We start from the raw sequence: 22,943 nt of genomic DNA, 5'->3' as shown, positions 1-22,943 counted from the left end.
ATATACATATAAAAAATATCTCTTCCAATACTAGCTAAACGTGTTTAAACGATAAAAGTTTATATTAATGCCTCTCTTCAATAGTGAACAAGTTGAATACTACATTTAGACTAGATTAGATGACCCATAGTCTTTGATTGCCAACTACATTCTATGATGAAGAAAAAAAGGGGGAAATTGGCATCCTATGTCCAGTAGGCCATAAATGACACAAAATAGACTACTTTGGGAAGCAGAAACTTGTAGTAGGACCTGAAAAAAACTTGGTTCAATTTTTCGATCTACAATATTGTGATTTGTTTCAATTAAGGGATATCGGATTTTGTCGGAAACATATTAAGATTTAAGGAGCTTAAACATTAATTTGGAAGTGTTCGGAGACGATTACAAGCGGTCGAACTAATTTTCAGATTGAAAACTTGAGGTTGAAGACGACATCATTTTTACTGTATTCGTATATATCCATGTATTTTCTTGTATATATATATACATGTATATCTTTCATGAATACCCGTGTCTCTCATGTACATTTGTGTATATCTATGAAAATCTGTGTGTGATATACATGATATACACATTGTGATATACATTGTTGCCATAACGTTTTCCAGGTTGATTTCATCTTTGAATTTTGACTCCAAAGACATTCCAAATCACCTCAATCTTCCTCAAAATTTGTGTATAATCTTGTCTAGGTGTTGAAACGAATTCAAACTACACCCACTCAAAAAACTACTAAGAAATTTTAGATCCGAATTCTGTTGTGACTTCAAGATTAAGGTCTTGATGAGATTTTGTAATTAATTGTAGGATTGAAATACCCAAAGAACAATTTAGGCACAAGTAAAAAATTCAATAAATACTATATAAAAAAATTAATATTTTGAAAAAATAGGCATACAGCTTATTCTTTTGCTAAAACCCTACTAATAGCTATACACTCTAATTTCTTGAAGGAAAAAAAAAAACATTACTCAAAATTAGTTTTTTTTTTTTTTTGCTTCTCATGCGGTGTTTAATACCCGTATTGGTACCTCTACTATTGTGGGCGTCGGGTAAGGAGAAACGCTCCCTACTAGAATTATTTTGTACCCAAATCTCGAGGCTGAGACCTCTAATTTGATAATTGAAATATTTACATAAGCACTACAAACATACTAACTTTGCTGATGAACTAATTAATCTTCAACGTATAATAAAAATGAGGGAACCACTTATTCATTCCCTAAAAAGCTTGCTATAATCATTAAACTAATTAGGAACGACTTATGCATTCCCTGGAAAACTTGCTAAAATCATTAATAACTAATTTTGCATTGGCATTACCGTGCAAGAAATGTAATTTTCTAAATTAATATAAGAGATGAAAGAGAGTTGAGTCAGCAATTTAAGTTTTTGGATTCACGATGATAATGGTAATTGATACTCTTTTCTCTAATTACGAAACTATTTGGGAAGACTAAAAGAATATTGACCGTTCAAATTTACTTGAGTTCGACAGAATGAAATGATTTACTTATGTTCACATTTGATAGTGATTTTTTTACGTATTTAAGTTATATTTATTTGATGGTGAATTTTTTACATTATATACGTAATTTAACATATAATCACATATTTGTTATCATTTTTACTATGTTACCATTTTTACTTTTAAAATTTACTAGGACACCATTTAAAGTTTATTATTAAGATTTTATGTAAGCAGTGGCGAAGCTACTTTAGACACTCTTTCGCAAGAAAATTACATTATTTAATTTGCTCAAAAAATATATTTTTATGTATATATTATATGTTGAATCTCCTTAATTTCTTCGTATTTTTACTTATTTATATTTTGACATCATTTAATAAAATTTCTGGCCCCGACACTGCCAGTATAAAAAAAAAGTGCTTGACTTTGTATAAAAAAGCAATATTATTCAATTTATAGCGAATCCAACATTCCATTCACAAAATGAACTTTATTCTTCTCACTTTTCTCTCTATATATATGTATAAAATCATATAGATGCTCCAGAGAGAGAGAGTACGTGAAGTAAATTAATGGTATTCTAGGCACATCTTTTTTTGGTTCAAAAGAGAATTTATTAAGGTAGGGAACAACGAGCTTAGCGATTAATGACTTGATTTTTCATTAATTTCCACGACCCACCTATTACGTATTTTCCAATTCCACAGACTTAGACTTTTTCTATTTCTTTATACATATATATAAATCCCCCTGGACTCTTGTCTTTTAACCTGCAGAAAAACTGAACCACTGAAAGTGAAGACAAATATAAAGAGCTATCAAAAGGTAATATATACAGATTTTATTTTATTTTTTGAATTTTTAGTCTTGTGTATGTTACAAAATCTTGAGAAGAACTGTTTCTTTTTATTACTGAAATTGCACCACACATTCATGTTAACTTTTGCTATGTGTTTTTTCTTGAGATGTTATGTAAAGGGAACAGTGCATGTGTTTGCCACTGAAATATGTTTACTTTTTTCATTTTTCGGTTAACTAGATTATGTTCTTAAGCTAATGCAAAATATCTGAAAGAGTTTGCTTTATTCTCTTATTCCTCCTTTTGAGGGCGAATCTAATTTTATAGTCGGTGGATTCTGCTCTTTATATATGTGTAACTTATTAAAATATTTGAGTTTAGAGTCAGCGGGTTCTGCTATTTATATATGTCTTGAATTTATTTATATATATATATATATATATATATATATATATATATAGAGAGAGAGAGAGACTTGCGCCTATATTTGTCTTTGTGTGATTTATAAGTCGCGGGTTCGATCTGTAAAATTAGCCACTAATACTTACGTCGGGATAATCTGCTTACATCACATCCTCTTGGGGTGTGGCCCTTCCTGAATCATGCTTGAATGCGGGATACTTTGTACTGTCTTGCCCTTACAAGTATATATTAATTGTGTGTTAGGCGCAGTGTGTTTTGTTGAACCCATTACTGCCTTGCCCTTACAAGTATATATTAATTGTGTGTTAGGCGCAGTGTGTTTTGTTGAACCAGTTACCTCTAGTCTCCCTCTTTGCTATAAATTCTGAATTTTTATTTTTGTTATTTTGTATAAACTGCAGGTTCTTTTTTTCACAAAATGGGGTCTCTTGGATTGAATTATGAAAAGGGAAATGAAGAAATGGAATTGGAATTTGATCCAAGTGCACCACCTCCATTTAAGTTATCTGAAATTCGAGCTGCTATTCCTAAGCATTGTTGGGTTAAAAATCCATGGAAATCACTAAGTTACGTTTTTAGAGATTTTACTATTGTTTCTGCATTGGTTGCCATAGCCATTTTTTTGGATAGTTGGAAATTTTGGCCACTTTATTGGGTTGCTCAGGGTACTATGTTTTGGGCAATCTTTGTTCTTGGACATGATTGGTAAGATAATTACATTTTAAATTCTTTCTTGTAACTTAAATATTTTTATTGTCTACATTTTAAATTTTTTATTTGTTTTACAGTGGACATGGAAGCTTTTCAGATAGTGCATTTCTTAATAGTGTGGTTGGACACATTCTTCATTCTTCTATCCTTGTACCCTATCATGGATGGTTGGTTCTTCTTCTGTCTCTATCCAAAAAAAAATCCTTTTATCATTTGCTTTACTTACTTTTTTAAAAATTATAGATAAAATTATAATATGTACTAAGGACTATTGTAGATAGTATTTTTTATGATTTACCACCCGTTGTTCGGTATTTGTAATAGGGTGGTAAAGTATTATCTAACAAAGGAAATTCTATTAGAATTGAAAACCTAAGAATTAAAGATGAACAAATACGTATCACTCTATTACAATCTTTGTGACGAAGGAATAACCTTAGTAGCTTTACTTGACATTATTTGTGATGTTGTTTTCAAGACTTAGAATTGATGACTTCTTTTATCTTTGCTAAAATTTTTTTAAAATAATGGCAGGAGAATCAGCCATAGAACTCACCATCAAAACCATGGAAATGTTGAAGCTGATGAATCTTGGGTGCCGGTAACATATAACTGAATTATCTTATGTTAAAATTAATCCTAATAATTTATATATCTTCCTTTTTTTGGCCTGCAGATGCCAGAAAAACTATATAAAGAACTGGATTTTGCTACCAAATTTTTTAGATTCAAGATTCCTTTTCCCTTGTTAGCATACCCTATGTACTTGGTAATATTATTTTGCTTGATTATTTTTCCTTTATAAATTCATCTTAGAAATTTTTTATTCCATGTGCTTTACTAATATTAATATATTATTTTTTGGTGATGTAGATAAGCAGAAGTCCAGGGAAAAAAGGTTCTCATTTTAATCCATATAGTGATTTGTTTCAACATCACGAGAGAAAATATGTCATAACATCAACATTATGCTGGACTGTTATGGTGGCTTTCCTCTACTATCTTTATACTCTTATCGGCTCTCTTCAACTGTTTAAGCTTTATGGAATTCCTTATATGGTTAGTCATACCTAAATTTTACATTATTATTTCTAATATTTTCTTATATGAAGTTTTTTATTTGTTTCTAGAACTCGTTAAATTGAACTGATAATATAATAGTAACTTTTTTTTACTGTCATTTGTACTAAACATGATCTAATGAAATGAATGAGATGTCCTTATATTATGTCCCACTAGAACTGACATTAATAATTTTTGTTCTCAGATTTTTGTTATGTGGTTGGATTTTGTCACATATTTACACCACCATGGCCATGAGCAGAATTTACCTTGGTACCGTGGCAAGGTATTTCCATAATCAAAATTCAATACATATAATTTTCTATATCTATAATGCTAATTATAGTGTAATATTTTGGAAAATATATAGGAGTGGAGTTATCTAAGAGGAGGATTAACAACAATTGATAGAGATTATGGCTTGTTTAATAACATTCAACATGATATTGGCACCCATGTTATTCACCATCTTTTTCCTCAGATACCACATTATCACCTCGCCGAAGCGGTAATAAGAATTTTTTATTTTTATTTCAAATTGAAATTCATGTCTAATTCTAACTTTATATGTCAAATTTCAAGCTTATTCTAATATTTTCGGAATGGCTACATTCTTTTTTTGACAGACTAAAGCGGCAAAGCCGGTACTTGGGAAGTATTATAGGGAGCCAAAAAAATCAGGAATAATTCCATTTCATTTGATTGGAAATTTAGTGACAAGTATGAAGCAGGACCATTTTGTTAGTGACAATGGAGAAATTGTTTACTATCAGACTGATCCACAACTGCTCAAATTATTTGGGAAAAAGGCTGAGTAACTCTTTTCCAGCCTAATATTTATTACAGAAATATAATTTCTAATCAACAATTATTTCCAAATAATTTCCTTTGTTCAGAAACTTAGTTTGATGGCTGTATGGTTTTACAAGGAGGCAAACTATTAAAGAGAATATTGAGGGGGGCTTTGGCTGTTTATTGTAATATTTTTGCTCTTAATACTTTTCCCTTTAAAAAATATTGCCTTAGTTTTGGCGTTTATTGTTTGTCTATTTACAATATTTGGTCTTGAAATTTTACTTTGTCATCTTTCCTTGTTGTTCCTTCACTTTAGAGGCTACATGTATGTTTTAAAATATGTAGCCCGAAATCAAGAAGCTTTTGCAATAATGGTAATGGCTAGGTCTCACTATTTAAAAAATGAAGTGTGACGAAAATTCGGGTGCTAAAAAGAAAATTTCTTGCTAACCCTATTTAGCAAAGGATTAGCGGCAGATTATCAATAAATTTTGTTATTTACAAGCGATGTAAAGACATATGTGTGAAGTTCATAACTAATTTCACTTTTTTTCTTTTATAGTGCCTACTTACAAAAAAATGATTTTACTAAAAGATATCTAGCAATATAATTATAATTTAATAAATTGCAATTGTAATTTCTGATCAATCAATCGACAATACTCAATGAATGCTCTTATGATTTTTGACACAAATTAAAGCCTTTATTGTACGTCCAGCTAACAATTCGGCAAATTAATTAGTAGATGAAATTGTACGTAACATTTGTCATGTTATGTTGGTCATCAGTTTTCTCTAGATTAATAATGTTACTGTGGTGTAAAATTTGTACAACATCAAATTATGATAGAACATGGCTGTGACATAATTTACCACTCTTAAATTTCAAATTGTCGTGTTATTTTGATAATTCATTAAAACCACACAGCAGAGCTCGTGAGAGATTGTTGTTTATCTTGTCCTAATTTAGCAACCAATATTTAAAGAGTTTTAGTTAATTTCTTGTTTGTTAGTGTTTTTCAACTTATGTATAACTAATATCTTTATTAGTTATATTTCTATATTTAGAACTATTTTTTACATAGTCATGGCATTAGTAATAGTATGATTTTTAATACATGGATAAATACATTCATAGCCGAATCTATAAGTTTTATTCCGTAGGTTCAACATTTAAAGTTTTTAGCTTTAAACCCATTATATTTTAAAGTTATGACTATTTATTATAATTTAAATAATTTTTACTTATAAATTTATTTTTCACATCAAAAGTACTAGGTTCAATTGAACCCCATGACGCTATTTGCATCCGCCTTTAGATATAATTATGTATAAAGAGAAAACTACTATTCAAAACCCTTTCCAAAGAATGTGGAGAGATTCTTATAAATCAATAAAATATTTTATTTTTAATACATTAAATCAAACAGTCAATAAGAAATAATTTCATCATAACTAATCCTTTCTTTCAATATGACTCTTACACACCCTACCAAACTGAACCCTAATAGGAGTAGTTTATTATTTTTGCACCGTCACTGTATAAATAGTAAGCTATCTCTATATAGGCATGTATTGTTTTTTCTGAAGCTGTGTTTTTCGAAGTTCAAACAAACTCTGCATTTTGGCACTAGCTGAATCTACTTTTGATATGATATTAGATCTTAATGATGGTGTCTTTTTGTTGGGTGTGCTATCACAGTTTACAGTCCTACACTGGATAATATTTTTTAATAATGGTGCCGTATTAATCAGTTTGTACGCTTCAACTAATTTCACAAGTATCGGTTACTGTCCACCTTGCACAACACAATGAAAAAATTCATTATATTTTTAAAGTTATGAGCTCATATCTATATTTTATTAGAGTTTTAGTAAATTTTTACACATAAATTTATGTTTATTAAAAGAAAGGACTGTCTATCAAGATTTAGACATATAGGAAGAAAAAACCTAGTAGTATTTCTGTCTATATTGTGATTTCAACAGGAAACCTCATGATTCTCCATTCACTTCATTGACGGCTAGGCCACACCCTTGAATATTTGACATTATTTTAAAGGAAAAAAAAGTATTTGAAATTAAAAATGTGTTTGAACATATGAACATCAACTTAACAAAAGACTTCATGAAAGTTTAATATTTGTGCATAGAAAATCATTATTTCACGTGAGATACTCCTCAAACCAGTATTTGAATATTTTATCAAATATTCAAATATTTGGAATGAGAATTGGAAAATTCCAGTTAACAAGTCGTTTCCCCAAGAATACCAACAGTACTTAAAACATGTACTGGACATGAACTATGTCTGAATATCCCTACAATTTCCTATCTTCTTTAAACATAAGAACAAGATTTTTACTTCATAAAGATCCAGCAGCAATATCAGGATTGATGATATAAAATGACTAACTTTTGCAAGTGAAATTCTAAACTCTCATTAAAAAAATTGAACAAGCACTAGAATCTTGTTTACTTGTAGAAAATTCTGTACAATACAAGCCTCTCCAAGGAGAACATAACAACATTATTACAAACTCCTAAAAATGTATGCTAACATTATCCCATGACACACAAAAAAAGAAAGCATGAGAAAAACACACAATAACAAAACCTTATACGAACTCAAAGCGCATGAGTAGCCTCGCGGAACTAAATTTCTCACCTTTTCGGTCACAAAGAGGAACTGCATGAATCCCAGGTTTCAACTCTGAAATAGGTATACATGTTTGGCCTGCAAAATCATCCTTTTCTGACATGTCATACTCGTGTGCTTCAATTCGCAGCAAAGCTAATTCGGGCACAGTTAGTGGGAAGGTAAATTCTTCATCCCAAACTGGCGTCCATTTATCCTCTTTAGTTTTTGTTTTCTTCATTATCTCATCAGCAGGCACTCCGGCTATCCCAACCTGTAATCAGAGGCGGATTCAAGATTTAGATCTGATGCGTTCAACCTTTAAGTTCTTACTGGTGTTTTACTAACTTTCCACATATATTTATACTCCGTATCAAAGTTGGCAATGCGATTGACTTGACATTTTTCATGTCTTTGCATGTGATGGTGTGGAAACATCATAAAAGTAGTGAAAAGAAGGAAACAACGGTGTTAATACAAAGCAAAACCGGCTTACCCTTGTGTAGAAGTCCGGAGGCGAATACAAGTCAAAGTGTGTTTGCTTGAAATCTAAATGCCATCCATCTCCCATATATACTTTCACCTGTCCGAAAAATGAGAGCATAAGAAACTTACATTGGTTAAAGGATGTTGTATTCACACAGTCATTTGCTTACCTTTAAGGTTATCTTAACTGGCAACTTTGCCTTAGGATCAAAAACTTCATTATTAGGACCAACATTTAGCAAGAAATCAGGCTTCTTAACATAACCACAGCCTCCATTTGACCTGAACATCCCATGCATCAACCATAGTGCTCTACCGTATCCCTGTCATGGTAGGTAATACGTCATTCTATTAAGTTAAGAATCTAAAGAAGTTCCAATATGTAAAATTTGTAAATATCTGTTGAAATATGATCGGCAGATAGCGAGTTTGAAGTAAAAGACATATATAGCATTTCGATTTAGAGAATTTAAAATCCAAGTAAGAATTTGAGTTCAAGTTTTCATTTTAAAAAAGGGGATAGATTCATTTTGGGCCGCCCAAAAAAATGTATATGTCTTGTATATTAAGAATAATATACATATAATATACAGAATATACATAAATATACATATGATATACATATCATATTCATAATCGGTGTATACACTTTGCACGCCTGTAATTATTTCGGGCTGCCTTGACAAACATGAAAAAAGCCCTTTGAAAAAAAGGTAAGAATTTGAGTCAACAATTTTAGGGCCCAATGTTTGGGCTACAAGTTGATTTTAGCAAGGACCTGAAATCTATGAGTTCTCAATCAAAAAACTATGAAGGAGAAGTATCAAACAAAATATAAGTAGTTTTTATCTGAACTAGGAGATATCAAATGACACCCGACTAACTTTTTCGAGTGTCTGCAATATAGTTTACATTCAAATACCAGGCTTAGTATCTATAAATCCAATGGATTCTTATGTAATCTAAGGGGTATATGAACACTCACTAACCATGTCCCCAATTTAAATTCATCAGGCCAACATTATTACAATATAAAATAAAAAGGAGAAGTACTAGAAGTTCTCTATATTTCCTACTGACATAAGAATCTATTGAGTTTGACAAACAGCAGGACTAATAAATTTGGTTAAAACGGAGAACGCTTTAGTAATTAGTCTATTGAGATAGAATCACTTAGCATGAGCCATTTACGAACCAAAGAACAATGATATGAAACTAGACGGAATAAGTTTCATTGGGATACACCTATATCGCAGTACCATAAATTAAAAATAGCAGATAGTAGCGAGCTTAACGCATATCAAACATCAAGAAACAGCATCATTAGAAATGAGATGTTGTCGAACAAATAGTAAAAATAACACTAGGTATCACATAATAGAGAAGCAAATGAAGACTCAGAACCAAACCTGCATATTAAATGCAACCATCTGAGCTCCATGCATCCAACCGATTAGTGGCTTGTAGTTGGAGGAGTTAAACCTAGTACCTTTAGGGTACACCCTTAAAATGTTTCTTTGCGTGAACCTAGTAAAAGATTCAGGAAAAATTAGGTTAAGTCCATGACAACTCCACTGACGGCAGCTTAAAGCCACCTCAACTGTCTCTCTTTGTTGCGTGGAAATACAAACCTCACAATTTCCGTTCCATGAGATTCGGCAGCCTTTTCGAGAGCCTGTTCACTTAAACTTAGTCGTCTTACTTTATCAGGATCGACTTTCAGTGCCTCCTTTAATCCACCTTTAGGCTTCCCGGCGTGGATGGCGATCAGGCGTTTATAAGCAGATGCTAACTGTGGTCTGTGATTGGAGTCATCTTCATCTTCAAAATTATCACTGTCACTCTGCAGAAAATGAGCCCAAGGTACCAATATCATTAGTATTTGCACGTTAGACAATACATGGAGAAGAAGGTGAAGAATATCTAAGTTGCTCCGACTCGAGTGCGGGTGTCCGACACGGGTGCGGATCTAGAGGTCGGATCCTTCACTTTTTATTCGATTTCAAAAATCATCGTATCTGTCCCTAATTTCTCCATCGATTTCGGTCAAAGTACCCAGAGTCGGTTGACCAGATCCGGTACAAATCCCACACCCACACCCACGTCGTGTCGACAGGGGTGCGGCACCGAAAGTGAAGAGTCTGAGCAACTTAGAAGAATATCCACTTGCAGCAGACCTTTTCATTTTCTTCTTGATCGGCTGTCAAGCTTGAAGGTTCAGTGCCCCATACATCATCCTCGGAACAATTTGATCTCTGGGAGCTATTTCGTCTCTCTTTACTAGCAGTAGTACTGGCGCTGGCCTCAAGGTACTCTTTAGGAGGTTTGGTTGAAATAATTATACGATGCTTTAGTTCTTCTGGTGTAGGGCATTCCTTTAGAGAATCTGATTCAGGAACAAAGAGCATTTCTCCAAATGTTTCAGTGAGCATCTGCAAGTAAAACATAACGAAAACATCTCATTAACCAATAAAAAGAGGAAATAAGGAATAGCGGTAAGAAATGGATATTCACCTGAGCCACTTTAGCCTGAAGATCAGGCGTTAGGTGATCTTCCAGTGTAATTACAAGAGGATAAGGAGAAGCCACAAATGCATGTTCTTTTATTGACTTGAGACATCTTATTAATTCCACAGGGGTTGTCACTGTCCTACATTTGCCAAAAAAACAACTTATAAATATTTCATGGGAAGTAAAGAAGAAAATTAGTAAATGTAAATGCTGCAATCTCAAAATAGATTACAACCAACAACGGACGTCTTATTGTTCCTCTTTTTTCCCCTTACATAAAGGTTTGGGATGAAGGTGCAAGGAGTTCTAGCAAGTCAGTTATCAATTTATAATCACCATACGTTCAATTCCAAAACTCCAATCTTGAGCAGAACACCAATCCAAATCTTCGTCTTTTGAAAACAAGAACTTACCAATCAAAAAATAAATAAAAGAACCCTTTGAACACAAGAACTGTAAAACTATAAAAGAAGATTAATTTTCTACTTCAACTCATTGTAGCAACTCCTTCTAGCTTTAAAGATCGATTTCCATACTACATGGAAAAAAGAAAAATGAAAAAAAAGAACACCGAGACTACTCGTTAAATATGTCAGACATAATTAATCATGCTTAGCACAATAAGGAAAAGCCGGAATGAGTAGCAGATGGCATAATACTTGCACCATATTGTGATTGACTCTATATGCATGTAAGGATATATTTCTAGTCAATAGATCTACTCAACAAACTAATATAACCAACAAGGCTTTCACAAGGGGTACATGGTTTAGGGACAATTTTGAATTATCACCGCATGAACTACTTTTGCTGCTATTAAAAACCACATGAAGATAACAACACAACTAAAGGACAATTGCACGTAGAGACGTAGTGTATTTTCTCAACATAAGATTACGCCTACACTTACAACAAGTGGTTAACATCCCAAAACCTCACATTAAATTATGTTGCTTCCACCACAAAAGTACAAGGTGATGTATTAAAATTCAATTTAAAACTTTTGTACTAAGCATGCTATCATTCTTCTATAGCTGTCTGATATTTCTGTCCACTTTCAAAGGATAAGTCAATAGTTTCTTTATGAGCTAATTAAGGTATATTTTATTTTTTGGCTTGTTTTAACTTTTAAGTAATAACTCCTAGTACAATTCGGCGTTCAGTTTACCTATCCTCCAGCTTCATATGATATTATGAGAAAACCTGATGGTAAGAAATAAACTCTATGATGGTTAGAGCAGAGTACTGATTTTAGACGAATATTATGTCTCTTGAATCTAACTAGAGTAAGCTGACGGTATTAGGATCTCCAAAAATCAATGACTTACACAACGCCACCTTTTCTACCTTCAGCAAAAGCATGTGTGTATACCACTAAACTGTTCGGGTAGCACAATCGAACCCATAAAATCCGTCTCTTAGCACCCGTTTGGCCATAGATTTTGGGTTATGAAAACACTGTTTGTTCATAGAACATGATCAGTTTTTGAAAAAAAAAAAAAAAAAAAAAGTTGAATTTTTTTTTTTCAAGTTCCCAAAAACTGTTTTAGGGCAGTTTTTGAGTGAAATTTTTTCTTCCACTCACAAAACTTCAAAAACTCTTTTCAAGTTTCAACTAAATTTATGTCCAAATGCTAGCTTATTTGTTGGTGTACATGGCGGGAAATTTAAAACAATTCTCTACTTACGATCGTATAAAATCTTCAATCATTCCACAATCGCTAGAGGGTCTAGGCTACTAATTTTGGGAAAGAGAAACTTGCTTGGAGACAGACTACTCTAATAACTAGGCAGTCAATAAAACGCAACAGCGGGAAGGAGATACACAAACCTTCCGTGAAGTACGTGTATGTCATCCTTGTCAGAATTTGGCCATATATCAAGCTCTATCACTCTTACACCTTTTTTCAGCGCCTTTATAATTGGGACATCACTGCAATCACTCGTCAGCTGATTCCCAGTCAAGTAAGAATTATGCCCCGTGAATATAAAATAATGGGAGAGTGGAGCATTCATATCATGGTGAACCTGAAAGTGCAAACGTAATGAGTTAAAGACCTTTCAAGAAACACATATACATCAACCATCAATCAATCGACTATGCCTCAATTCCAATATAATTGAATTCGGCATATAATCATCTATATCCATTCCGCGATATCCATTCAACAGTTGCTCATTAACACTACAACCTAGTTAGTGATCATATTATTGAAGAATGCCCTAGTTAGTGGTCATGTTAGTGAAGAATGCCCTTTATTTTTCTGTTTGTAGTTAGGGAAGCCACTTTAGTCTATTAAAGATCCAAAGAAGAAAAAGATAAATTGCTCATTTTCCACATTTCTAGAAATATTCAGGTTTTAAGTTCCAACTTTTTTGGTTACCCCATTTCCCATAAGGGTAATGTATAGAAAGTAGATACTCCAAATAATGCTTAATTGGTAAAAAAGATTTGACTTTTGAATCTCTGAGAAACTCAACAACAACAACAACAAACCCAGTATCGTCCCACAAGTGAGGTCTAGGGAGGGTAGTGTGTACGCAGACCTTACCCCAACCTTGAAGGTAGAGAGGCTGTTTCCGATAGATCCTCGGCTCAAGAAAAGATGAAAAGAAAACAATAGTAACAAGCAATAACAACACCAAGATAATAAGAAAACGAAGCAAAAGGAAGAACATGTAGTAATCGATATCTAACAATCATAGAATACAATCACTGAGAAACTCAAAAGGGGAAAATTCACTCCAATTCTCAAACTTTATGCATTTCCAAATAAGACAAAGATCCAACAATAAAAACAGCTATACCTTAGAGATTATTGGGGGATTAAGGTCAGCAGAAGAGACAGTGGTGGAAATCTTCAAGAGTAAGAGTTTGGCGAGTTAACTTTGTACAGAATGTAGACACTTAAAATAATGCTTAAATGATAACAATGTAGTAAATTCAACCCAAAGAGAAACACAAAATGGGAAAATTCACTCAAAGTTTCAAACTTCATGCTTTTCCCAAATGGATTTAAGTTAATACACCCGACAATGTAACGTACTTTTTCACAATCCACTCCAATTTAATCGGCTCTATTTTCTCCACGTTACAATATCAGACATATCAGACTTAGACTCGATACGAGGAACTGCCCATTATCGTAGGCCAAGTTAACTTAATAGTGCAAAAATTCTATATTACGTCACTGCATAGATATAGACCCCAACTTTGTTTAGGACTGGGGCGTAGTTGTTGTTGTACATCACTGCACCGAACTTAAACTCTTTCTAAATAAGAACAAAGATCCAACAACAGAACCAAGAATACGCTGGCAGTCACAATCACTTCAATTTAACTAGCTCTATTTTCCAGGTATGTAAGTAGACGCCTCAAATAATGCTTAATTGATTAAAAATGCAGTGAATTTCAACCCCAGAGAAACCCAAAATGGGAAAATTCACTCAAAAGTCTCAAACTTTATGCTTTTTCCAAATGGATTTCAGTTTTATACACTAACACTGGAAAGAACTTGTACACTTCAATTCAATTCAACCGGCTCTATTTTCCAGGTTACCATCAGACTTGACACAAAGAGTTACCTATTGTCGTAGACCAACTTAACGTGATGGTATCAAAAATCTATATTATGTTAGTGCACAGAATTTAAATCTTTCTAAATAAGAAGAAAGATCCAAAAACAAAAGCAAGAATACAGTGACAGTTACACGATCACTTCAATTTAACTAGCTCTATTTCCCAGGTTACCATATTAGACATTTGAATAAATTACCTTTTACTGCAGGTAAAAAATCTACTACACAGAACTTAAAACTCTTTCTAAATAAGGAAAAAGATCCAACAGTAAAAGCAAGATTACCTTATAATTAATTGGTGGATTAAGGTCAGTACTGAAGAGGAAATGATGAAAATCTTCAAGAGCAAGAGTTTGACGAGTTAACTTAGTAATGGGGTGTCTTTTCTGAAGGATCTGACGAACAATGGCATCAGCATCACCAACAGTCAAAAGGGTCTCTCCTTGTACTTCAATCAAGAATTTCAGTAACTGTTCTGAATTCATTTGGTTCCCATTTTCAGCATATTTCTTGAATGCTTCTTTTACATCTGATGGTGGCTCTGCTTCTGTTACTCTGAATTTTCTTGTAAAACACACACATACTCTATAACTCCCCATTTTCAAGATTTTTTAGACTTCAACAAAATCTTGAGGTTAAAAAAAGAAGAGATTAAATGGGGATTTTGGATCCCAAGTTTTAAGTACTAATATAGAAGAAAATGGTGATGATAGATATATGTATAGATAATATATTTATGTATATATTAATGGATAGGTCAATGAAGAGGTGAAGAAAGTGGAACTGTTGCTGGAAATTGGATTCTTGTTTTTTGTGTTTTAGGTTGGAAGAAAGATGTATTTGTTTCATGGGTTTTGTTGTTATAAAAGTATAGGCTCTTTATGTACTCATTTAATAACTAGAAAATTGTACGATAATTTCTTATTGATATACCGTGTGAATACAGTGTATACAAATAATTTTTTCGTCGGTCAAAACGTAACACGGTAACACCATAGGTTTGAACTTCGAACAATAAAAAAGGTAATGGGTTAAATTTTATCCTTTTTCGGAATTAAGCAACTTTATTCATCCTTCAACAATGACGGACCCAAAATTTTGTGCAAGCGGGTTCAATCTTAGAAGTACATAATTTTAGTGTGGGTTCAAATAAAATATTTATACAAAATTTACGTTGATTTAATAGTAATTTATACATATACACAGTATTATTTTTTGATGAAGTGGATTCAGTTGAACCCGCTTGCCACCACGTGTGTCCGCCACTGCATCCTTAGATTCTTAGGCTCTGTTTGTCCATAATTTTTTTCCAAAAATAAATTCAAAAATGTATTTATCCATAAATTTTGCAAATCTTTGAAAAAATTTCAAAAATGAGTTTTTCAAAATTCAAAATTTTTAGAAAAACTTTTTTCCCTATAACATTTTATCAAGTGAAATGCATGTCCAAACTTAATTTCAAATTTCAAATACCATTTTTCAACTTAACTCCAATACTACTTTTTTCAAAAATTATTATTATTATGTCCAAACGCCTACTTAATCTAATACTATTACTTTTATCATTAAAAAATATTATTTTTCTGTAATATTTGTTAGGATCGAAATAATTATGTGTCATGTGAAAGCTTACTAAGCAAACTTTGAACGACGATAAATCAGACAACAAAAGAGAAATATATCAAAAGAGACACAAATATTTAATATGGTTCGGTCAATTGACCTACGTCCAAAGCCGAAAATGAGCAATCCATTATAAAAAAGATGATACAAAATATTGAGAGAACAACCTCAAAAAGATGCACACAAAAGTGATATGTTAACACTTGTCCCAAAAATTCTTCATCTAAACGAGACTTTCAAATACCTTATGGCTACATTGTGGATGTTGCTAAATAAGAATGAAGTATTATTGAAGTCCAAAATATTTTTTCAAGAAAAATGACTAGTCAAATATGGATGAATTATATTTTTTCTTTTCGCAAAAGGTAAAATTAATTATGGTAAGTATGTTGTCCTTCTTTCGAGAGATAGGAAAATTAAATATGATAAAAAGAACGGGACAAATACCTAATATAATATTTGAATATGCTAAACTTACTCATTTTACTTTAAAGAAAAGTGCAAGATCATTTGCTAATGTTAATAAATCAATAATATAACGAAAGATAATTAGCACTTTAAGATAATATATGCACAAATTTCTTTAATTGAATATATACGTATGGGAAACAACGTGGAAGATTGACGATGATGCTGTGTGCCGCAGAGGAACATTGACACTCATACTGCTCTTTCAAATTATGTTCGATAGAAGCATGAGATACACGTGGACTACAGATATGTGTTGGGGACTAAATAGACTGAAGCAGTGCAGCCTCTCTATTATTACTAGTATTCGCACCCATAATATTTGAGTTATTTGGAATTATACGTGCATAATCTTAAAATTTAAATATTTTCGATAAATATAGATAATCATTGGATATTAATTAAAAAATATTACATGAAAAATATTGACTATTTTTCAAATCTCCTAGTTATAATTCTATTTTTTTGATATCATTCTCGCCGATGTAATTGGATAGTCAGGAAGCAAAATATTAACTCATATTTATGGCAAAATAATCAAAGGTTGAGACTATGAAGGACTATTTGGATACGACTTGACTCTTTCACTATTACTTGAACTCTTATTTAGTGTGTTGATATCTTTCAAAAAATATTTCTATTTTAAAATTTGAGTTTCTAAAACTTTATTTTTTAATAATTATTATTTTATAATAATGTAAGTGAAAAATATTATCCTTAATTCAAAACTCATTTTAGTCGACTATCTAAAAATTTAAAAAATTATTTAGCTAGTGAATTTCTTTTCCCTAGTATGACTCCATTTTGATATTGGAGTATTGGACATTAACCATGTTAAATATCTGAGTTATTTGAATTATATGTAAATAATCTTAAAATTTAAACCTTCTAGATAATTATAGATAATCGTTAGATATTAATTAAGAAATACTAAATGAAAAAAGAGTAACATTTTCTCAAATCTCGTAGTGATAATTTTATTTTTGCACCATTCTCATGGTGTCATTGGAACCTAAAAATAGCCACAAAGTGAAATAATAACTCGTATTTATGGCAAAGTACAAAGGTTGACACAATATGAACGATTCTTTGGTTATGACGTGATTCTTTTACTACGACTTGAACTCTTATTTGGTATGATGTTATCCTTCAAAAAATATTTTTATTTTAAAATTCTAATTTCTAAAACTTTATATATATTTAAATAATGATTATCTTTATAATGATGAAAGTGAAAATATTATTCTTAATTTAAAATCCACTTTAATCGGTTATCTAAAAATTTAAATGATTCTTTAGCCGGTGAAACTTTATTTCAGTATGACTCCGTTTTGAGTTTATCGATATCTCTAGCCACAAATTTTAAATTTTGAATAAGCTATGTATACAGATTTTTCGTTCTTTGAATCACTAAATGATAAATTAGTTGATTGTTATTATATAACATTGCATATATTATCTTAAAATTGCCAAGTAGTTTTTTCTCGACACCATATTTGGCTTAACCCAAATGCGAACTACTCAAATTGCATTTAAATTCAAATTCGAATATCATATCAGTTTGTTATTAATAGTGATTTTTTTAAAACGACACACAATATAAATTAAAAAGCAATATTCTAAGATATCCTTATCTTATAATCTATGTATTTGAGTTGAAACAAAAATTTGAAATCGATGAGATCGGCTTTCAAATTTTTATGCTCAACAAAGATGAAACAGAAGAAGAAAATCATTGTCATATCTTATTTATGGTTTTTTTTTTTATTTTTCATACATTTTTTCTAAATTTATTTTCTTTTATCTTATTTTTTGTCTTTTTTTATTTTGTTACAAAATTTAATTTATTTCGATATAAAAGGATGAGTTTTAATAGAAATTGTCTACATAAGAAATTTATTTATATTTTTAGTCTTTGGTTGAAATTCTTTCATATTTTTACTTTTGGCTTTATCTAATCAGCCTAAATAGGTTCTCACCCAACCACTTAAATTAAAAAATTGAAGGATGTGTAATTTATATATAATTCATATATAATATGTGTATAATCGTGTGTTGTTTGTATATCATCTATGTATATTAGCTATAAAAAGTAAACAATACATCTGGCGGGATATATATATAAATATCCTATAGGATTTCGGCTTCTTGATTTTATCCATGACATTACTTCTTGTAACGACCCGGCCGGTCGTTTTGAGTATTACAACCCTGTTTTCTCATTTACTGCTCAAATTGTACTTTACAGTTGTTGTGTGAATTGTCGGGATAAATTATTCGGGTCCGGTAAAGTTTTGGAATGAATTAGAACACTTAGTTCCAAGGTTTAAAGCTTAAGTTAAATAATGACCGGATATCGACTTATGTAAACGACCTCGGAATGGAGTTTTGATGATTCCAATAGCTTAGTATGGTGATTTTGGAGTTAGGAGCGTGCCTGAAAAATTATTTGAAAGTACGTAGTGGAATTTGGCTTGAAATGCCGAAAGTTAAATTTTTGGAAAGTTTGACCGGGGGTTAATTTTTTAATATCGGGGTCGGAATCCGATTCTAAAAATTTGAATAGGTCCATAATGTGAAATGTGACTTGTGTGCAAAATTTGAAGTCATTTCGGATTGATTTGATGTGTTTCGGCACAAGATATAGAATTTGAAGTTTCAAAGTTCAATGATTTCGAATTGAGGTGTGATTCGTCGTTTCGATATTGTTATGTGTGTTTTGAAACCTCGAGTAGGTCCGTGTTATTTTATGGGACTTGTTGGTTTGTTCGGATGGGGTCCCGAGGGGCTCGGTTAAGTTTCGGATGGTCAACGGATCAAATTCGGACTTAGAAGAAAAGGCTGAAATTTCTGCCATCTGATACAATCGCACCTGCAGAAATTTCATCGCAGGTGTGAGCTCGCAGAAGCGAGCCTGGCAAGCGCAGAGCGGGCAAAGGGTTGTGAGGCATTGGTCGCAGGTGCAAGGGAAAATTCCGCACCTGCGTGATCGCGGATGCGGAAGGATGCGCGCAGAAACGAAAACTGGGCAGGCGAGTGAAGTCCGTAAATGCGACGTTTTGCTCACACAAGCGGAGGCACAGGTGCGCAAATATTGTCCGTAGATGCGGATTAACTGGACAGACCCCCCTTAAGTTCGAGGGTTTGCGATATTTCACCCATTTTTGGAATTTGGAGCTCGGTTTGGGCGATTTTGGAGAGGAATATTTTCACACGACTTGGGGTAAGTGTTCTTGACTCCCTTGTGATTATATTTCATGAATTGTTTATGTGAAATTTTGTAGTTAAATAATCTTGGCATTTTCCATGCGATTTTATGTGTTAAAGAAATTGAGCTGAAAAGCATATTAAAAATCTTGTTGAGGCTATGTGCTAGTATTATTGGGACCCACATATGTCATATTTCTTTGAATTATTTGATTTAAATTAAAAATTCATACTTAGTCATATTCATGTCATTACATATCATATCTGAGTCTCTGTTGTTATTTATTGATACATCATATTATCATTTTTGGGCTATTTTCATGACATTGTGAGCCCATGAGAGAGAGACTGGAGAGATTGATAACTGAGTGAGGCCGATGGCCTGATTGTGAGGATTATTATGTGGATCGGGGTTGCCCGCCTACAGCAGGCCTTGTAGGCTTTATTATAGCATGTGAGTTGTCCATGTAACACATGAGTTGGCCGTGCGGATCCAGATATTATTATAACACGTGAGTTGCCCGTGCAACACGTGAGTTGGCCGTGCAAATCCAAATATTATTATAGCACGTGAGTTGTCCGTGCAGATTATAACGCTTGGGCTGAATGAGCCCCTCCGGAGTCTGTACACACCCCCAGTGAGCGCAGGTACCTACTGAGTGCGAGTGCCGAGTGTGAGTGCTGAGCGATTGGGAAGACTGAGTGACTGGGAGGACTGAGTGAAATGATACTCTGAGAGTATGTATATGATTTGATCACTGAGTTGCATCGCATTGACATACACATATGACATACATGCATAGAGATGTATTTTTCTCACGTTGTACAGTATCACATCATTCATGATTTCTCGCACATGTTGACAGATGGGCATAGTGATGCATTTGTTTTACATGAGTTATCTGGAAAGGAAATGAAACGTCTCATTTATTATTGAAAGGATTTTGGGAAAATTATTGTTTTCAAACTTATTCATATTTTAGAAATTTCGGTAAACGGTTTGGGTTTTTCACTGATGTATTTGAAAGAAAGAACTTTTTTTTTGAAATCATAATTTAGCTGAGCATTGTATTTCTGAGTTACTTCTTATATTATTTGCTTTACGTTGTTATGGATTGTGGTGAACTATTGGTTTTGGACCCGACCTTGGTAAAAGCTCGTCACTGCTTTCAACCTAAGGTTATGTTTGTTACTTACTCAGTATATGGGGTCGGTTGTACTGATACTACACTTCTGCACATTGCGTGCAGATGTTGGCTGTTATTGTTGCTGTGCTCGATGGTTGCCGGATTTGAAGATATACCTGCATTTCTGTTGTAGCTCCCTCTTGTTCATGGTAGCCTTAGATTAATAAAAGCTCTGTTTATGTACTATTCAAACAGACTATGTATTTATTTCATCTCCGCTTGTAAACTCTATTCTTAGAAGCTCATGATTTGTACTACCAGTTTTTGGGGGATGTATAAGATTAAGATCTTTATTTACTTAAATTGCTTTAATAATTGCTATTGGAATTGGATAATTGAAAGTTGGCTTACCTAGCGGGTTGGGTTAGGTGTCATCACGACTAATTGAATTTTGAGTCATGACACTTCTATTATAATAATTTTAAAAACTCTCTACTAAAATTCAAAAATATCTTATCTTTTTATTTTAAAATTACATTATATTTTAAAAATATACTTTTTGTTATACTTGAAAATCATTATAGAAACTATCAATTATAAACCAATATTCCTCTTGTAGAATTCTAGAAAAAAAACCTTTCACATAATCTAATGATTCAAAACTAATATTCTTCAACCAAAAAAATACCTTTGCAATGTTGCCTTGACTGCAGCTAAATGAAGAGGTTTCAGCTTATACCCTTCAATTACTAGAAGGTGCTAAATTGAAATTAATGATAGCAATTATATAGCCAATGTTTGGTCATTTGTTTGATGGCCATTTATACAAATTGACTCTTCAAACAAACATTCTTTAAAAGAAAAAAAAATGTTTTCTTTTTGAATATTGACTGATTTTTGTGATTTTTTTTTTTAGCATGTAGGTTTACTTCATTATATATGTAAGTAAACTTTTATTCGATTTTTAAACTCCTCTTTGTTATTTTAAAAGAAATTCGCTTTATTCAAATCTAGATATAGTGTTTTAAAGAACTATAATTATAGGGTGAAAGAGTTTTATCGTTATATGGCGTAAAGTTTTTTCTCTTTTTTGCCAGAGGCGAAGTAGTATTTAAATAATTAGAAAAGATAACAAAAGTTTCTAACATGATTGCGTATGAACATTAACTGAATTAAGTATGATAACATGATAATAAAAGATAAATTTTTTTTTATTTTAATTCAAATTTAAAAACTTTATCTATAAATTCGAAAAATTTCTTTAATTTAAATTCATCCTTATATATATATATATATATATTTGACTAACATAGTCAAATATAGAATAAAGTTACCATATATTATTGGCATTTATTAGCTTGCCACTTGGCAAGCTAATAAAGTAAAATAAAGTACGATTTATACAAAATAGAGAATCAAATGAGTTTAGTTTAGAAATCAATAAGGTAAAGTAAAATAACATTTTAAATTAAATAAAGCATTGGATAAGTTAACGAATTAAATATAGAATTAGTTAAAGTAAAACATGATATCAATTTTAAGTAAAGTAAATCATCAAATAGGGTAGTTAGTTTAATTTGAGAATCAATTAAAGTAAAGTATGATAACCATTAAAGAAAATAGTAAAACACTGAGTGAGATACGAGTTTTATCTTAAAATTCACTTAAAATAAAGTATCTTAATAATTCTTTTATTTAAACCATTATGTTACCAACAACTCAATAAAATATGATATAGTGACTCCACACAATTCAATTCACATTGACAATCAATTCACCAAGTTATGACGGAGGTACAGATTGGCATGTTAAAGCAACATAACAAATCACATAGAATGCATGACTCATACAAGAAACCACAATCATTCCAACACAAAGATAACAACGAATAACCAAACACAATCAAAATACGGATGAATGATTGAAGGAAGAACGATGACTGTTCAAATCAATAAGTTGTTCCAACATGGAATGTACAATGAAAATTACAATCGAGGTACTGCCTCATATTCACATTTCACAATTTCAATCACAATCTTT

The 22,943-nt window shown here is 32.0% G+C and overlaps 2 protein-coding genes across 7 annotated transcripts; one reads left to right on the top strand and one right to left on the bottom strand.

Annotated features, from left to right (window-relative positions):
- The first annotated feature begins 2,023 nt into the window (after positions 1-2,023).
- LOC104114074 (omega-3 fatty acid desaturase, endoplasmic reticulum-like) lies at positions 2,024-5,507 on the top strand. Of its 6 annotated transcripts, XM_009624432.4 has the most exons (10): positions 2,036-2,095; positions 2,251-2,299; positions 3,098-3,401; positions 3,485-3,574; positions 3,942-4,008; positions 4,084-4,176; positions 4,281-4,466; positions 4,675-4,755; positions 4,840-4,977; positions 5,096-5,507. In XM_009624432.4, the coding sequence occupies exons 3-10, from the start codon at positions 3,115-3,117 to the stop codon at positions 5,285-5,287; spliced, it is 1,134 nt and encodes a 377-aa protein (XP_009622727.1). In that variant the 5' UTR covers positions 2,036-2,095; positions 2,251-2,299; positions 3,098-3,114; the 3' UTR covers positions 5,288-5,507. The 6 variants fall into 6 exon arrangements, with proteins under 6 accessions (XP_070052469.1, XP_009622727.1, XP_009622725.1 ...); XM_070196368.1 differs by having other exon boundaries at positions 2,024-2,299; XM_009624430.4 differs by lacking the exons at positions 2,036-2,095; positions 2,251-2,299 and adding an exon at positions 2,745-2,897.
- A 2,173-nt stretch (positions 5,508-7,680) lies between these two features.
- LOC104114075 (phosphoinositide phospholipase C 4-like) lies at positions 7,681-15,342 on the bottom strand. Its single transcript, XM_009624434.4, has 9 exons — positions 14,763-15,342; positions 12,731-12,927; positions 10,903-11,038; positions 10,566-10,820; positions 10,020-10,231; positions 9,798-9,915; positions 8,559-8,711; positions 8,399-8,485; positions 7,681-8,176 (listed from the first exon to the last, which is right to left on the bottom strand). Exons 1-9 carry the CDS (start codon positions 15,075-15,077, stop codon positions 7,883-7,885), a joined length of 1,767 nt encoding a protein of 588 aa, XP_009622729.1. The 5' UTR covers positions 15,078-15,342; the 3' UTR covers positions 7,681-7,882.
- Between the last annotated feature and the right edge of the window lie 7,601 nt (positions 15,343-22,943).

Source organism: Nicotiana tomentosiformis, chromosome 2 (assembly GCF_000390325.3).
Source record: "Nicotiana tomentosiformis chromosome 2, ASM39032v3, whole genome shotgun sequence".
NCBI lineage: Eukaryota > Viridiplantae > Streptophyta > Magnoliopsida > Solanales > Solanaceae > Nicotiana > Nicotiana tomentosiformis.
The sequence above is the reverse complement of the archived record's forward strand: the minus strand, read 5'-3'. Positions and strand labels throughout refer to the sequence as shown.

Coding starts and splice junctions, on each gene's coding strand:
- LOC104114075 (XM_009624434.4), bottom strand. CDS start 15,077: ATGGGGAGTTATAGAGTATGTGTGTGTTTTACAAGAAAATTCAGAGTA. Junction 10,232..10,565: donor ATCAAGAAGAAAATGAAAAG/GTCTGCTGCAAG, acceptor CATTTTCTGCAG/AGTGACAGTGATAATTTTGA. Junction 8,712..9,797: donor TGGTTGCATTTAATATGCAG/GTTTGGTTCTGA, acceptor CTACCATGACAG/GGATACGGTAGAGCACTATG.
- LOC104114074 (XM_009624429.4), top strand. CDS start 2,884: ATGCGGGATACTTTGTACTGTCTTGCCCTTACAA. Junction 3,575..3,941: donor CTTGTACCCTATCATGGATG/GTTGGTTCTTCT, acceptor AAATAATGGCAG/GAGAATCAGCCATAGAACTC. Junction 4,756..4,839: donor TACCTTGGTACCGTGGCAAG/GTATTTCCATAA, acceptor GAAAATATATAG/GAGTGGAGTTATCTAAGAGG.